Genomic DNA, 13746 nt, shown 5'->3' with positions numbered 1-13746 from the left:
CCAGGACCCGCCAAGCTGGTCTCTCCCCAGGACCCACCCCAAAGACGCTTATCCCGGCCCTAACCCTGGCCCCGCCCCGGCCCCGCCCTCTCCCCTTCCTCCTGACGCTCATCCTGGCCTCGCCCCAGGGCCCGCCCCCGCGACGCTCGTCCTGGCCCGACCCCGGGCTCCGCCCACAGACGCTCATCCTGGCCCCGCCCCAGGCCCCGCCTCTCGGCCCCGGCGCACTGCTCCGGGCCCGCCTTCTCGCCTCCCAGGGGTTCCTCCGGGTCTCCAGGCTACGCTGCTGCCGCGCCCAGGTCATGGCGCCCGAAGAGAGCGCGGGGACCGAACTCCTGCTACAGAGTTTCGAGCGCCGCTTCCTGGCCGCGCGCGCACTGCGTTCCTTTCCCTGGCAGGTGGGCGGCGGAGCGCGCGGGAGTCCAGGGGCAGACGGGACGGGTCTCCGTGCTGAAGCCCCCGGCGCTCCCGCCACGTGAGTGCCCGGGCCCCCGCCGGTCAGGGCCGCGCGTCCTGGTCCCGGTCCCCGGGGCCTCGCCGGAGCCGCTCGCACCCCTCCCGCCCCGCGAGCTGGCGGCGGAGGCCGGGGGAGTCTGTACGGCCTTGCGGGTGGCAGACTCGGGCTCGAGGTCGGGGACAGTTCACGATCCTTTTCACTTGTTAAAGCCAGTGTCGTTCTGGTCACTGGGACACAGCTGCCCTCGCCCATTATAAAAAGTCAGTGCTCTGAGGACCGCGGGAAACCACGTCCTCCTAGCGCGGTGACCAGGTCACAGGCTGTCCCTCGTGCCTCAGTGATCTCATCTGTATATCGAGCATTGCACAGAATCTGCCCAGACACTGAGGCTCTCAGGCCTGTGATGGAAGAGAGAAAGGGGTGGCCTCCCGTCGCCCTGGAGACCTGCCATTCTCAGCACAGGTGCACGGCAGGCAGCACCCTCTCTTCTGCCAACACAGGGGCTTAATGCACTCGGCCTCATTTGTAATTCATGTGCAGTGATCTCACTGGGATGAGTCAGTTTGGATGTATATTCCTCCCTAGGTCTGCCCCATCTTACGGGGTAGTGCTTAATCATTTGTGTTATTCCACTGACCTAAAATATTTAGCACTCAGAGATCATTTCTGGTCTGGAGGAAAATGTGCATTTCTAACCCAAAATGGAAATCTTCATAATAGCATCATAGGTCTCCACTCACTATTGACAATAATTGTTCACATGCCCATGCTGAATGCTAACTTAGGCTCACACTCAACACCCACGAGATGGGTACTATTATTTATCACTCACATTTGGCCAGAGGGATTGTTTAGAGTGCAGTAGTTGAGAGTTCAGACCCAGGAGACACAGCCTACCTGCTTCGAATCCTGACCCTGTGTGGCCTTGGGCAAGTGACTGCATCTCTCTGTGCTGTTGTTTTCTTATTAGTACAATAGGGGATATCATGATACCTACCCTCTCAGAGTTGTTATCAGGGCTGAGTACAAAAGCCTGCGGATCAGTGCCTAGCTCACGGTAATTGCATGTCACTGTTAGCTAGTTTTTATTCAGTCTCCAGATGTTTAATAAATGCCTTCCATAAGCCAGGCCACAAAGATCAGCAGTACCCATGACAGATGGGGCTCTGCTTGCATAGGAGAGCCAGAGAATCAACAAATAAATGAATAAACAAGAAAACACCAGATGAGAGTGGCTTTAAAGCCAATAAAACAAGCAGAAGGTGAATGGAGCAACTGGAGAGAAGTGTCACCAAAGTAGAGAAATCAGGGAAGGCTTCACCAAAGAGGCGACATTTGAACTGGGGCCTGAGTGGTGAAGCAGCCGGCCATGGGAAGGGCTTGGGGAGTAACAGGATATGCAGAGGCCCTGTGGTGGGAACAAGCCAGCTGTGGTTGAGGAACAGCAAGGGGGCCAGTGTGGCTGCAGTGGAGTGAAGAGGGATGGGCCAGCAGTGGGGGAGAACAGGTCCAAGACGGGTACTAGGGCCAGGCCCTCGCTCTGTGTCACATCCCGCTGAGATAGTCTGCGGAACTCGGGAGCCTAAGCTCACTGCTGTTCTCCAGACCCCTGTAAGAGGACAGCATAACCCAGGCTGCTATGGGCACATTCTCCGTTTCCACTTTAATTCAGATGGCAAGCCCATCGAACCTTGGTGCCCTGGCTCCGCTGCTAATTCCCGGCTGACCAGTGCAACCAGAGAGCTGGCCCGTGACCCAGGTGGAGGCTAAGTAGCCAGGACTAATGTGACCAAGAGTCAGACTTCTTGTGACTCATCCAAGTGCACCCTGCGACATGTGAAGGTCAGGCTTTCAGGCGCTGTGGCGTCCACTTCCAACTGGTTCCACGTCCCCAGGAAGAGATCACTTAGCGCTCTGCCAACACATTCTATTGCGTGTTTAATGTTCCTGTGAATACGCCCTTGAGATTTCTCTCTCTCTCCCCTCCACACAGAGCTTAGAAGCAAAATTAAGAGACTCATCAGATTCTGAGCTGCTGCGGGCTATTTTGCAGAAGGTAAGAACCCCAGAGTTCCTGGGACTCATGACCCTGCCTCCTGACTCTCCCAGGAAGACCTGCCAGAAGAACCACAGGTGTGCATGTACCCTTTAAAAACACCCCTGTTCAAAGAACAGAACCATTGAGTCACCACTGCAGGTGGGTGTCAGCACCTCCGACAGCTCCAGCTCTTTTGTTTTCTAAGACTTGGACAAAGACATCAGAATATACAAAAATCTGCATGAGAGGGGGGAATCTAGGGAATGTTTTTTAACCATCCACAGCAAAAACAGAGATGACAGTTGCAAAACAGCTTCTAGCGTTTATGCTGAGCCTTTCTTTTTTGCATTCATGAGGCCTGTCCTGCCCACTCCTGTCTCTCTTCTAGACCTAGATGGGCCCTTGCTTTGCCCAGGGTAGGTTTTGGACTCAAGTGCATCTGCGTGCAGGTGAGAGGCAGGATTGCCACCCAGCCCAGCCACAGTCTGACCTTGGCCTTCTGGACCAAGTACAGATCACCCCACATCCTGGGTCTTCACCTTCCGAAGGGCCATGAGCCCTTCTGCAAAGTCAAAGCAATTGACTCCCTCCCAGAAAGAAGCGTGTCAGAAGAATACATTTTGCATACAAACTCAGGGGAGCCAGACATCCTCCACCCTCAACCACCAAGCCCATCCTAGGAGCCCTGGTTAAGAATTCTGGTGCTGGCCGGGCGCGGTGGCTCACGCCTGTAATCCCAGCACTTTGGGAGGCTGAGGCGGGTGGATCACGAGGTCAAGAAATCGAGACCATCCTGGTCAATACGGTGAAACCCCGTCTCTACTAAAAAACTACAAAAAATTAGCTGGACATGGAGGCGCGTGCCTGTAATCCCAGCTACTCAGGAGGCTGAGGCAGGAGAATTGCCTGAACCCAGGAGGCGGAGGTTGCGGTGAGCCGAGATCACGCCATTGCACTCCAGCCTGGGTAACAAGAGTGAAACTCCGTCTCAAAAAAAAAAAAAAAAAAAACGAAGAATTCTGGTGCTAGAGGTGAACCAAGATTATCCATGTGGAAAAGGTGCAGCCACAGCAGGGAAGACTTTCCGGGCAATCCAGTAGGTCAGGGCTGCGAGCCTGGAGATTCCTGAGGTTGTTATCTCGCAGCCTGCTCTGAGTTTCACGCTGAGCCTCACCCTTGTAGGTAGTGGAGCATGAAATGTAGGTAGAGCTGCTTTAAAACCCAGCACAAGGCTGGGCGCGGTGGCTCACACCTGTAATTCCAGCACTTTGGGAATGTGAGGTAGGTGGATCACCCCTAAGGTCAGGGGTTCGAGACCAGCCTGGCCAACATGGCAAAATCCCATCTCTACTAAAAATATAAAAATTAGCTGGGTGTAGTGGTGCACACCTGTAGGCCCAGCTACTCAGGAGGCTGAGGTAGGAGAATCACTTGAACCTGGGAGGCAGAGGCTGCAGTCAGCCAAGATCATGCCACTGCACTCCAGCCTCGGCGACAGAGCCAAACTGTGTCAAAAAAAAAATAAAAAATCCAGCACCAGCCTGAACGGCCTGTGTGTTGTGTGGGGTACTTCACTGCCCTTGGGCAGAATCTGCATCCCTCCCATCCAGCAGGCGCTGTGACTGTCCCCTCCCTCTCCCTCCAGGTGCCAATTTTGCCACCTATCCTCACGCTGCTGCAGTCCCTCTGCCCTCCCAGGTGCCAGGCCCTGGCCACCTCGGACCCTGCACCAGCTGTTCCCACTATCTGGAACTCACTCATCCTGCACTTGACTTCTCTTGGCTTTAGATGGAGTGTCACCCTGAGAGTCCCCTCCCCCTGTCGTGTCCCCAGGGACACACGCTCCAAGACAGCAGGTGCCGAGTGGGCCTTCCCGCCTCTTCCATGGAGCCAGACAGTCGGCGACTGTCCTTACTGCAAACTCTGGTTCACGCTGGCTCCCCTGGGAGGGAGGTGATTTGGACCCATGTGCCCCGTGTTCTTGCTCAGAATCAGCATTAGAAACGCTGCCATGGCCTGCACTGCTGCAGGGGAAACATTTTTAGGAAACGGCTTATATCTTAAGACAAACTTTCAGATGCGAGAGGGACACCTGGGGCCAGAACGCTGTGTCCATCAGCGTTCAGGATTGCTGAGGGATGGGGTACCCTGGAGTTTGGCGTCTGCTGTATTTGCCTGAAGCTCATAGGAGACTGAAGACGGGTCTCCCCAGCAATCAACATTCTGTCCTTTGTCCTAGACCGTGAAGCATCCCCTATGTGTGAAGCACCCACCATCAGTCAAGTATGCCTGGTGCTTTCTCTCAGAGCTCATCAAAAAGGTCAGTTACAGGCAGTGTCCGCCCAGTAGCCAGACAGTGTGGCCACCAAGCAGGGACCTGGCTGGCTCCCAGGAAGGGTTCCCTCCAGCACCCTGCGTGCTGGAGCCCTGGTCCTTCCCAGGGACCCTGGGTCTGCTTTCCAAACCCTGGCATGGCAGGGGCCTCCCCAGGCAACTGGCTGCCTGGCAACTGGCTCACACCTGTAACCCCAGCACTTTGGGAGGCCGAGGCAGGCGGATCACCTGAGGTCGGGAGATCAAGACCAGCCTGGAGAAACACCGTCTCTACTAAAAAAGCAAAATTAGCTGGGCATGATGGCTCATGCCTATAATCCCAGCTACTCAGGAGCCTGAGGCAGAATTGCTTGAACCCGGCAATTCTCCTTGGAGGCAGAGGTTGCAGTGAGCTGAGATCACGCCATTGCACTCCAGCCTGGGCAACAAGAGCAAAACTCCGTCTCCAGGAAAAAAAAAAAAAAAAAGCACCTTTTATTTTCCTCCATCTGGGACCTTTGATCCAAACACAGAGCCCTCGCCTCTGTCATGGTCACCTGGCGGCTCTCACAGAACCCTTGTCTCCAGCCCTAGACTACACCTAACCCTACCCTCTCAACACTTCTTACTGAAGGCCTGCCCATCCAGGCTTCCCTACCCAGTGAACTATTTTTTTACTTTTGGAGACAAGGTCTCTGTTCCCCAGGCTGTCCTTGAATTCCTGGGCTCAAGCAGTCCCCCCATGTCAGCCCCTAGAGTAGCTGGGACTATCGGCCCACATTACCACACCCAGCGACGTATTTTATACGCCAGCTGGCCGGTGTTACGCCATTCCATTCCATCCCAAATCTCCCCTCCAAACTCGGTGAAAATCATCTGGCCATTTTTACAGATTAGAACGGAAGCAAACAAACTCTCACTCTGTCTGCCCCCAGCACGAGGCTGTCCACATGGAGCCTCTGGACGAGCTGTACGAGGCACTGGCGGAGACCCTGATGGCCAAGGAGTCCACCCACGGCCACCGGAGCTATTTGCTGGTATGAAAAGGGCACCCTCCTCCCCGTCACAGGCCAGACACCCTTCCTGCACAGACAAGTGAGAACATGAGTGTCGGCTCAAATCCTGGTGCACCCATTTTGCAGTCTTACACATGAGGTCCATTAAGCTCCTTCAGCCTCAGTTTCCCTGTCTGTAAATCTAGCACTTCAGCAACAGCATCTGTCGTGGGAATGTTGGGCATTTGTCCCGTAGGTGCCACACACTACCTGCTTCACAAGGACCTTGTGCCCTGTAGGGCCACAGCCCCACAGGGTCGTGGGGTATCCCCTATTGCTGTGTTGAGTCACAGGATCCGAGAAATAAAGAGAAAGGACACAGAAGGACTGGAAATGACAGCTGGGCTCAGTGGGCCACGCCACTTACAAGCAGAGACAGGCGAGGCCCTGAATGTCCAGAATTGTCTGTATTTATTAGGTACAAGACGGGGGAAGGGTCGTGATGAGGTCATCTATAGGCTTAGTGATAGGGCATACATAATCACGTGAGTACCAAGTGAGGGGGCCGCCCCATTAGGTCACCTAGTTAGAGAGGTGGGCCATGCGCAGTAGGGGCTGTGCCGTGCACAGTAGTAGAGGGTCATGTACAAAAAGGGTGTCCACCCCCATTAGGCCACCGAGGCAAAGAGGTGAGCTGTGTGCAACAGATGCCGTGCGCAACAGTTCTTGTCTGGGGGCCGGAGACTTCAAAGGATTCCTGTAGAAGGATGCTGTAACCCAATGCGGTGGGAGCTGACAGTGTGCCCTCCCTAAGGTATCTTATAGGAGGAGGATTCGAGCCAGCACAGTAGCGAGAGAAGCTGACGGGGTACAGCCGCCATGGCACGATTACGCCAGAGGGGTTCGTCTCCCTCGGTTGTTCGGGGGTCTCAGGCCTGAGGCCTACTTCCACGAGAACTGGGTGCAAGGTACGGCCACTCCTTTTCAGGGGCAATAACTCTTGCTCCAAGCCGGCCATGCAGCGGGTACTGAGTGCTGCCGTCTAGGCCCTGGCCTGCCACACAGCGTGTGCCCTTTCAGGCAGGGGCGCTACTGCTGGGTCTTTGGTTCTTGTCCTGGCCTGGCTGTTTTCCCACGGACTGCATCTGCTCTGTGACTGCTCTAGGCATTCCTCCTACTACAAACTAATATGTGGTTATATAGAAGGATTATATAAATCAGCATTAAATGTGTCGTACAGCTCCGACTACAATCCGTTACATGATTATATAGAAAGATTACATAAAACTAAGTATGGTTATGTATATAAGCTAGATATAAGATTATATGGAACTAAGTATGATTATATAGATTATATATATAAGCTAGATATAAGATTATATGGAACTAAGAATGATTATATAGATTATATATATAAGCTAGATATAAGCAAGCAGTAAGTTATACTTCAGGCACTAATTGTGCCTGAGGTCTGCCCAGCTCTCCTTTCTCAGTGCCCATTGAGAACGCTTGACAGGGCTGGGTGTGGTAGCTCACACCTGTAATCCCAGCACTCTGGGAGGCTGAGGTGAGCAGATGACGAAGTCAAGAGTTCAAGACCAGCCTGGCCAATATGGTGAAACCCCGCCTCTACTAAAAATACAAAAATTAGCCAGGTGTGGTGGCAGGCGCCTGTAGTCCCAGGTACTCAGGAGGTGGAGGTTGCGGTGAACCAAGATCATGCCACTGCACTCCAGCCTGGGCAGCAGAGTGAATCTTCATCTCAAAAAAAAAAAATTTGACAGATGCGCATTACAGGACAGCAGTTCTTTCTCACTCTCCACTGGCCGGGACAAACGCCGAGGCCTTCTGACTGGTCTTCTGGCTTCTTGTCCCACAAAAGTCCACACAGCACACAACAGCCAGAGGGACATCTGTAATCCCAGCACCTTAGGAGGCCAAGGCAGGTGGATCACCTGAGGTCAGGAGTTCGAGACCAGCCTGGCCAACATGGTAAAATGCCATCTCCACTAAAAATACAAAAATTAGCTGGACATGGTGGCAGGCACCTGTAATCCCAGCTACTCCAGAAGCTGAGGCAGGAGAATTGCTTGAACCTGGGAGGGAGAAGTTGCAGTGAGCTGAGATCGCACCACTGCACTCCAGCCTGGATGACATAGCAAGACTCCATCTCAAAAAAAAGAAAAGATACAAAACACAGATACAGAAAACCACACAAAGGAAATACATAGCATACTGAATCACTGCAAGGCAGCCACACCTCCATAGCCACACCTGGCCTCTGGCCACTACTGAACTGGGCTCCACCACCATAATTCCTTCATCTCAGGATTGTTCAATGAATGGATCATGTGGTGTGTGGCCTGAGATGGGCGTCTTTCGCACCACGTGATGCCCTTGAGGCCCATGCAAGCTGTTGGCGTTCTTGCTGCTGAGTAGTGATTGGTCCCACCGTGGTTTATTTGGCCACGTGGTGGATGGCTATTTGTCTTCCAAGCCACTTGTCTTCTGATCGCTGGACTAATTCTCTCACCCTCTCTTGGCGCAGCCCTCCGGAGGCTCAGTCACGCTCTCCGAGAGCGCAGCCATCATCTCCCACGGCACCACGGGTCTGGTCACATGGGACGCCGCCCTCTACCTTGCAGAATGGGCCATTGAGAACCCGGCAGCCTTCACTCACAGGTGACCTCAGGGTGCAGGACAGGACACCAAGGCAGGCTTGCCCTGGAGCAGTCGCAGACATGGTCTCCTTTCCTCCCCCCAGGACTGTCCTAGAGCTTGGCAGTGGCGCCGGCCTCACAGGCCTGGCCATCTGCAAGATGTGCCATCCCCGGGCTTACATCTTCAGCGACTGTCACCGCCGGGTCCTCGAGCAGCTCCGAGGGAATGTCCTTCTCAACGGCCTCTCATTAGAGGCAGATGTCACTGCCAACTCAGACAGCCCCAGGGTGACAGTGGCACAGCTGGACTGGGATGTCGCGACAGTCCCTCAGCTGTCTGCCTTCCAGCCAGACGTGGTCATTGCAGCAGGTAATGCCCAGCCCCAGGCACCCTACCCAGGCGGTGTCCTCGCAGCTCCACCCAGCTCCAGGCTCTGGGAAAAGGGAACAGGGGACGCTGTAGGGCATGGACATGAGGGGGCTTCCAGAAGAATCACTCTGGGCCTCCAGGGTGACATCAGAGGACAGGGGGCCTCTTAAAGTGACCTTAAAGCCACAGCCCTGGGCCGGGCGCAATGGCTCACACCTGTAATCCCAGCACTATGGCAGGCTGAGGAGGGTGGATCACCAGAGGTCATGAGTTCAAGACCAGCCTGGCCAACATGGTAAAACCCTGTCTATACTAAAAAATAGAAAAATTGGCCAGCCAAGGGGCAAGCACCTGTAATCCCACCTAGTTGGGAGGCTGAAGCAGGAGGCTTGCTTGAACCCAGGAAGTGGAAGTTGCAGTGAGCCAAGATCAAGCCATTGCACTCCAGCCTGGAAGACAGAGCATGACTCCGTATCAAAAAAAAAAAAAAAAAAAGCCACAGCCCTCTTGTTGGAGACAGGCGTACTCCCCTTGCAGTTGTTACCACATGGCTCCGTCCCTGTGGCCCTGGCTGGCTCTGTCGCAGAGCCATGCCCTGTGACCTTCAGAGGTCACAGGAGGAAAATAACCACTCTGGGACAAGGTCGGGGCCCTTGAGAGAAGGTGGTGTTTGGCTGAGCCACGGAAAACCCCTCGCCCCGCCAGCACACTCAGTCCCCTTTCTGGTCAAGCAGTGCTCTGCCTGTGGTCTTAGGTCCCAGCCCTGAAAACACAGGCCCAGCAGTGGCCAGGGACGCAGGCCACCCCTGAAAGCCAGCAAACAAATCAACAGATGCCTGAAACACGAAGTCCATGGCAGAGTCAGGTTTTGTGTCATTCAAAGCCCTCTAGATAGGCTAAGAACCAGAGCTGGTTTTTTAAGGAACACCAGGAGTCTGGAGATTTTTTTCTTTTGCTTCGATCTTTTTCAGCTTTCTCTCCCAAGGGTTCTCCTTTTTCATCCAAGCAATTGCTTTTCCATCTAATGGCACAAATGGTCAAATGGCATCTCACCGTTTCCTATGACCGCTGCCTCTCTGGCCTCGCCCTGCTGCTGTGGTCAGCATGACCTGGAACTTTCCGCCAGTCCCTTTCAGTAACCTGAAGCTTTTGCCATAGATGTGCTGTATTGCCCAGAGGCCATCGTGTCACTGGTCGGGGTCCTACAGAGGCTGGCTGCCTGCTGCAAGCACCAGCGGGCACCTGAGGTCTACGTGGCTTTCACCGTCCGAAACCCAGAGACATGCCAGCTGTTCACCACTGAGCTAGGTGAGCCCCCGCACCTGCCTGGGCCTGCCGGGCCACGAGCTGTCCCTGAAGGACTCCAGTGGAAGAACTGGGTGCCGAGGAATAGCTAGGATGCCCCACACCCCCATGTCATGCGGGGAACTCGGAGGCCAGTGACCAGGGAGGGCTTGGGGGATGGGTGGCTTGGGACAGGAGGAAGGCAGCTCAGCACAGAGAGGGAGGGTCTGGGCCCAGCAGTCCTACGGTGTGCTTCAGAGCAAGCTTCCCTAAGCCCTTGGGCCTCAGTTTCCTCCTCTATCACATGGAGGTGGCGGGAGAGGCAGTCGGGGTCAGGGCTGGACGAGGCTGTGGCCTGCAGGACCCCAGAGCACAGGCTGTGCAGGCGGATCCACCATGCCACTGTTCTGAGCACCCCGTTGGTGGAAGACGGGCAGGGTGACTAGAGAAGGGGAACCGGCCCCGTGTGGGCCGGCCACTGTTCTCAGACCTGACATGTCAGCTCCAGCACCTGAGAGGGTGTGCTGTCACTGTCTCATCTCACCTGCAGAGACACTAGGGCACACGGAGGCCAAGTGACCCCCGAGCTCCTGCAGACTACAGCCAGGCCGCCTGGCTCTCGCACCTCCACACGACACCCATATCCCCCAGTGCCACCAGCCTTTGCCTCAGCCCTCCCCAGCAGGGCCCCTCCCGGCAGCCAAATGCACAGATGCACCCGCACAGAGACACAGACGACGCAGTGCCCGCGTCGGGCAACCGATTAACTACAGAGCCAGTGAACAAGTCAGCACACGAAGCCACACTGGGCTCGACAACAGGGTTCTGCACAGCCTCGCACAGGAGGCCCGCCAGGCACAGGGCGCGGGATGTCACCCCAGCACCTTAGGAGGCTGAGGCGGGAGGACTACTTAAGCCCGGGAGTTCAAGACCAGCCTGGCCAACATAGTGGGACCCCGTCTCCACAAAACATAGAAACTAGCGGGGCATGGTGGTGCACGCCTATAGCCCCAGCTACTTGGGAGGCTGAGGTGGGAAGATGGCTTGAGCCAGGAGGTGGAGGCTGCAGTCAGCCATGATATCACCACTGCACTCCAGCCTGTGCAACAAATCAAGACCCTATCTCAAAAAGGGGGGGGGGGGGAAGGAAGTCTTTTCTCAGATACTTATGTGAAAAAATACCTGCAATATTTTTTTAAGTGAAAAACCAGTTCCAAATAGCACATATAAGCACCCCACACACTTTTTTTTTTTTTTTTTTTTTTTTTTGAGAGAGTCTGGCTCTGTCTTGCCTAGGCTGGAGTGCAGTGGTGCCATCTCGGCCCACTGCAACCTCCCACCTCCCAGGTTCAAGCCATCCTCCCAGATCAGTCTCCCAAGTAGCTGGGACTACAGGCATGTGCCACCATGCCCAGGTAATTTTTGTATTTTTTGTAGAGTCGGGGTTTTGCCAGGTTGGCCAAGCTGGTCTCGAACTCGAGACCTCAAGTGATCTGCCCACCTCAGCTTCCCAAAGTGCTAGGATTACAGGCATGAGCCACTGCACACGGCCCCATTTTTGTTTAAAAAATTAGAATAATCAGCCACACATGGTAGTGAATGCCTGTATTCCCAACTACTCAGAAGGCCGAGGCGGGAGGATGGCTTAAGCCCAGGAATTTGTGGCCACAAGCAATACAGCAAGACTTCCTTTCAAAAAAACATTTATTACAATAACCTTCTCTACTTCAGGATAACTCTAGGGGAAAATCCGGAATACAGAGCAAGCTTGTCCAACCTATAGCCCGACACAAATCTGTAAACTTTCTTAAAACAGTACAAGGGTTCTTTTGTTATTTTTTTTTAATTTTAGCTCATCAGCTATTGCTAGTGTTAGTGTATTTTATATGCGGCCCAAGGCAATTCTTCTTCTTCCAGTGTGGCCCAGGGAAGCCAAGCGATTGGACATCCCTGATAGACACCAGTTAACAGGTGCCATACTTGGATGGCAGGACTGTAGAGACTTCTACACGTTTATGTCTATATCATTTTTATAAATATGTATTTTCCATTTGTAACAAAAAACCGTGATTGAAAACCATCCCAGGTCCAATGTCACATGGCTGTAATCCCAACACTGTAAGAGGCTGAGATTTTGGGAGGCCGAGGTGGGCAGATCACTTGGGGTCAAGAGTTCGAGACCATCCTGGCCAACATGGTGAAACTCTGTCTCTACTAAAAATACAAAAATTAGCTGGGTGTGGCGATGCACACCTGTAATCCCAGCTAATCGGAAAGCTGAAGCAGGAGAATCACTTGAACCCAGGCGGCGGAGGTTGCAGTGAGCCGAGATTGCACCACTGCACTCCAGCCTGGGCAACAAAGTGAAACTCTATCTCAAAAAAACAAAAAGAGACTGAGGCAGGAGGATCACTTGAGGCCATGCTTTCAGGACCCCAGCTTTACAAAATAATTAAGTTTGGCATTGTGGCATGCACCTGTCGTCCCAGCTACTTGGGAGGTGGGAGGACTGCTTGAGCCTAGGAGTTGAGGCTGTGCTGAGCAGTGACTGTGCCACTGCATTCCAGCCTGGGCGACAGAACAAGATCGGATCTCAGAACAAATCATTCTGGCTAATGGCTCTTCAGACATCTGTGCTGATGAGAACACCAACCCCTCCTAAGCTTTGTGGGTTTGTTTTTGTTTTTTGAGACAGAGTCTTGCTCTGTCATCCAGGCTGGAGTGCAATGGTACAATCTGAGCTCACTGTAACCTCTACCCCCTGGGTTCAAACAATTCTCCTGCTTCATTCTCCCGAGTAGCTGGGATTACAGATACCCACCATCATGCCTGCATCGTTTTTGTACTTTTAGTAGAGATGGGGTTTCACCATGTTGGCCAGGCGGATCTCGAACTCCTGACCTCAGGTGAGCCGCCCACCTTGGCCTCCCAAACTGCTGGGACCATAGGCCTGAGCCACTGCGCCCGACCGCCTTCCAAGCTTTGCAAAGAGTAGGCTAGCTGAGCAGCCAGGTAGATGCAGTTCAGATCTCTGCTTCTGTCCAGCTGTGCCAAGTGCCAGGGAGGACATGGGCAGAGGGCGGAGAGGGGCACGGCATCTGCTGCCGGCCACTTCTATGCAAAACCAGGTACCTGGTCCCACCCTGGAGGCCAATTCTAGGTACCTGGGTGGGCCTGGGAACCAGTGAACCAAGGAAACCAACTTGAACACCATTCCCCCACTCCTCACCAGGCCTGTTCTCGCAGCCCCACACAATAAACTCATTCCTGGTTCCAAACACTGCCATCCTGAAACAATGTGCTCTGTTTGTAGGCCGGGCTGGGATCAGATGGGAAGCAGAACCTCGTCACGACCAGAAACTGTTTCCCTATGAAGAACACTTGGAGATGGCAATTCTGAAACTCACACCGTAGGCCTCACACACGCTTTCCAGCATGATTCTGAGAATCTAGTCGCTATTGTGGTAAGAATTTTTACATGGTGATAAAACTTTCATTGGACTGGAATGTCTGAAGAATATTAAATTCCAAATTGGGAATCCCAGATTGCCTTCTAGTAAGATATCAGCTGTCTAAGCGTGTGCATGCCCCCTTTCTGCCAGCAGTTCTAGTTCTTAAGAAAATCACGA

General features: G+C 53.8%; 1 protein-coding gene across 1 annotated transcript; it reads left to right on the top strand.

Annotated features, from left to right (window-relative positions):
- The first annotated feature begins 219 nt into the window (after window positions 1–219).
- On the top strand, window positions 220–13656 carry EEF2KMT (eukaryotic elongation factor 2 lysine methyltransferase). Its single transcript, XM_032258066.1, has 8 exons — window positions 220–398; window positions 2451–2513; window positions 4735–4815; window positions 5744–5845; window positions 8352–8485; window positions 8568–8833; window positions 9992–10141; window positions 13431–13656. Exons 1-8 carry the CDS (start codon window positions 303–305, stop codon window positions 13529–13531), a joined length of 993 nt encoding a protein of 330 aa, XP_032113957.1. The 5' UTR covers window positions 220–302; the 3' UTR covers window positions 13532–13656.
- The last annotated feature ends 90 nt before the right edge of the window (window positions 13657–13746 follow it).

Source organism: Sapajus apella, unplaced genomic scaffold (genome assembly GCF_009761245.1).
Source record: "Sapajus apella isolate SASKATOON/1434 unplaced genomic scaffold, GSC_monkey_1.0 scaffold99, whole genome shotgun sequence".
Classification (NCBI taxonomy): Eukaryota; Metazoa; Chordata; class Mammalia; order Primates; family Cebidae; genus Sapajus; species Sapajus apella.
Note: the sequence above shows the minus strand (reverse complement) of the source record. Positions and strands in the feature narration are given on the sequence as shown.

What these genes read in the sequence shown, in the direction of transcription:
- EEF2KMT (XM_032258066.1), top strand. Translation starts at nt 303, where the DNA reads ATGGCGCCCGAAGAGAGCGCGGGGACCGAACTCCTGCTACAGAGTTTC. An exon ending in TGCGTTCCTTTCCCTGGCAG is followed by an intron (nt 399 to 2,450) that starts GTGGGCGGCGGA and finishes CCCTCCACACAG; the next exon opens with AGCTTAGAAGCAAAATTAAG. An exon ending in GCTGTTCACCACTGAGCTAG is followed by an intron (nt 10,142 to 13,430) that starts GTGAGCCCCCGC and finishes CTCTGTTTGTAG; the next exon opens with GCCGGGCTGGGATCAGATGG.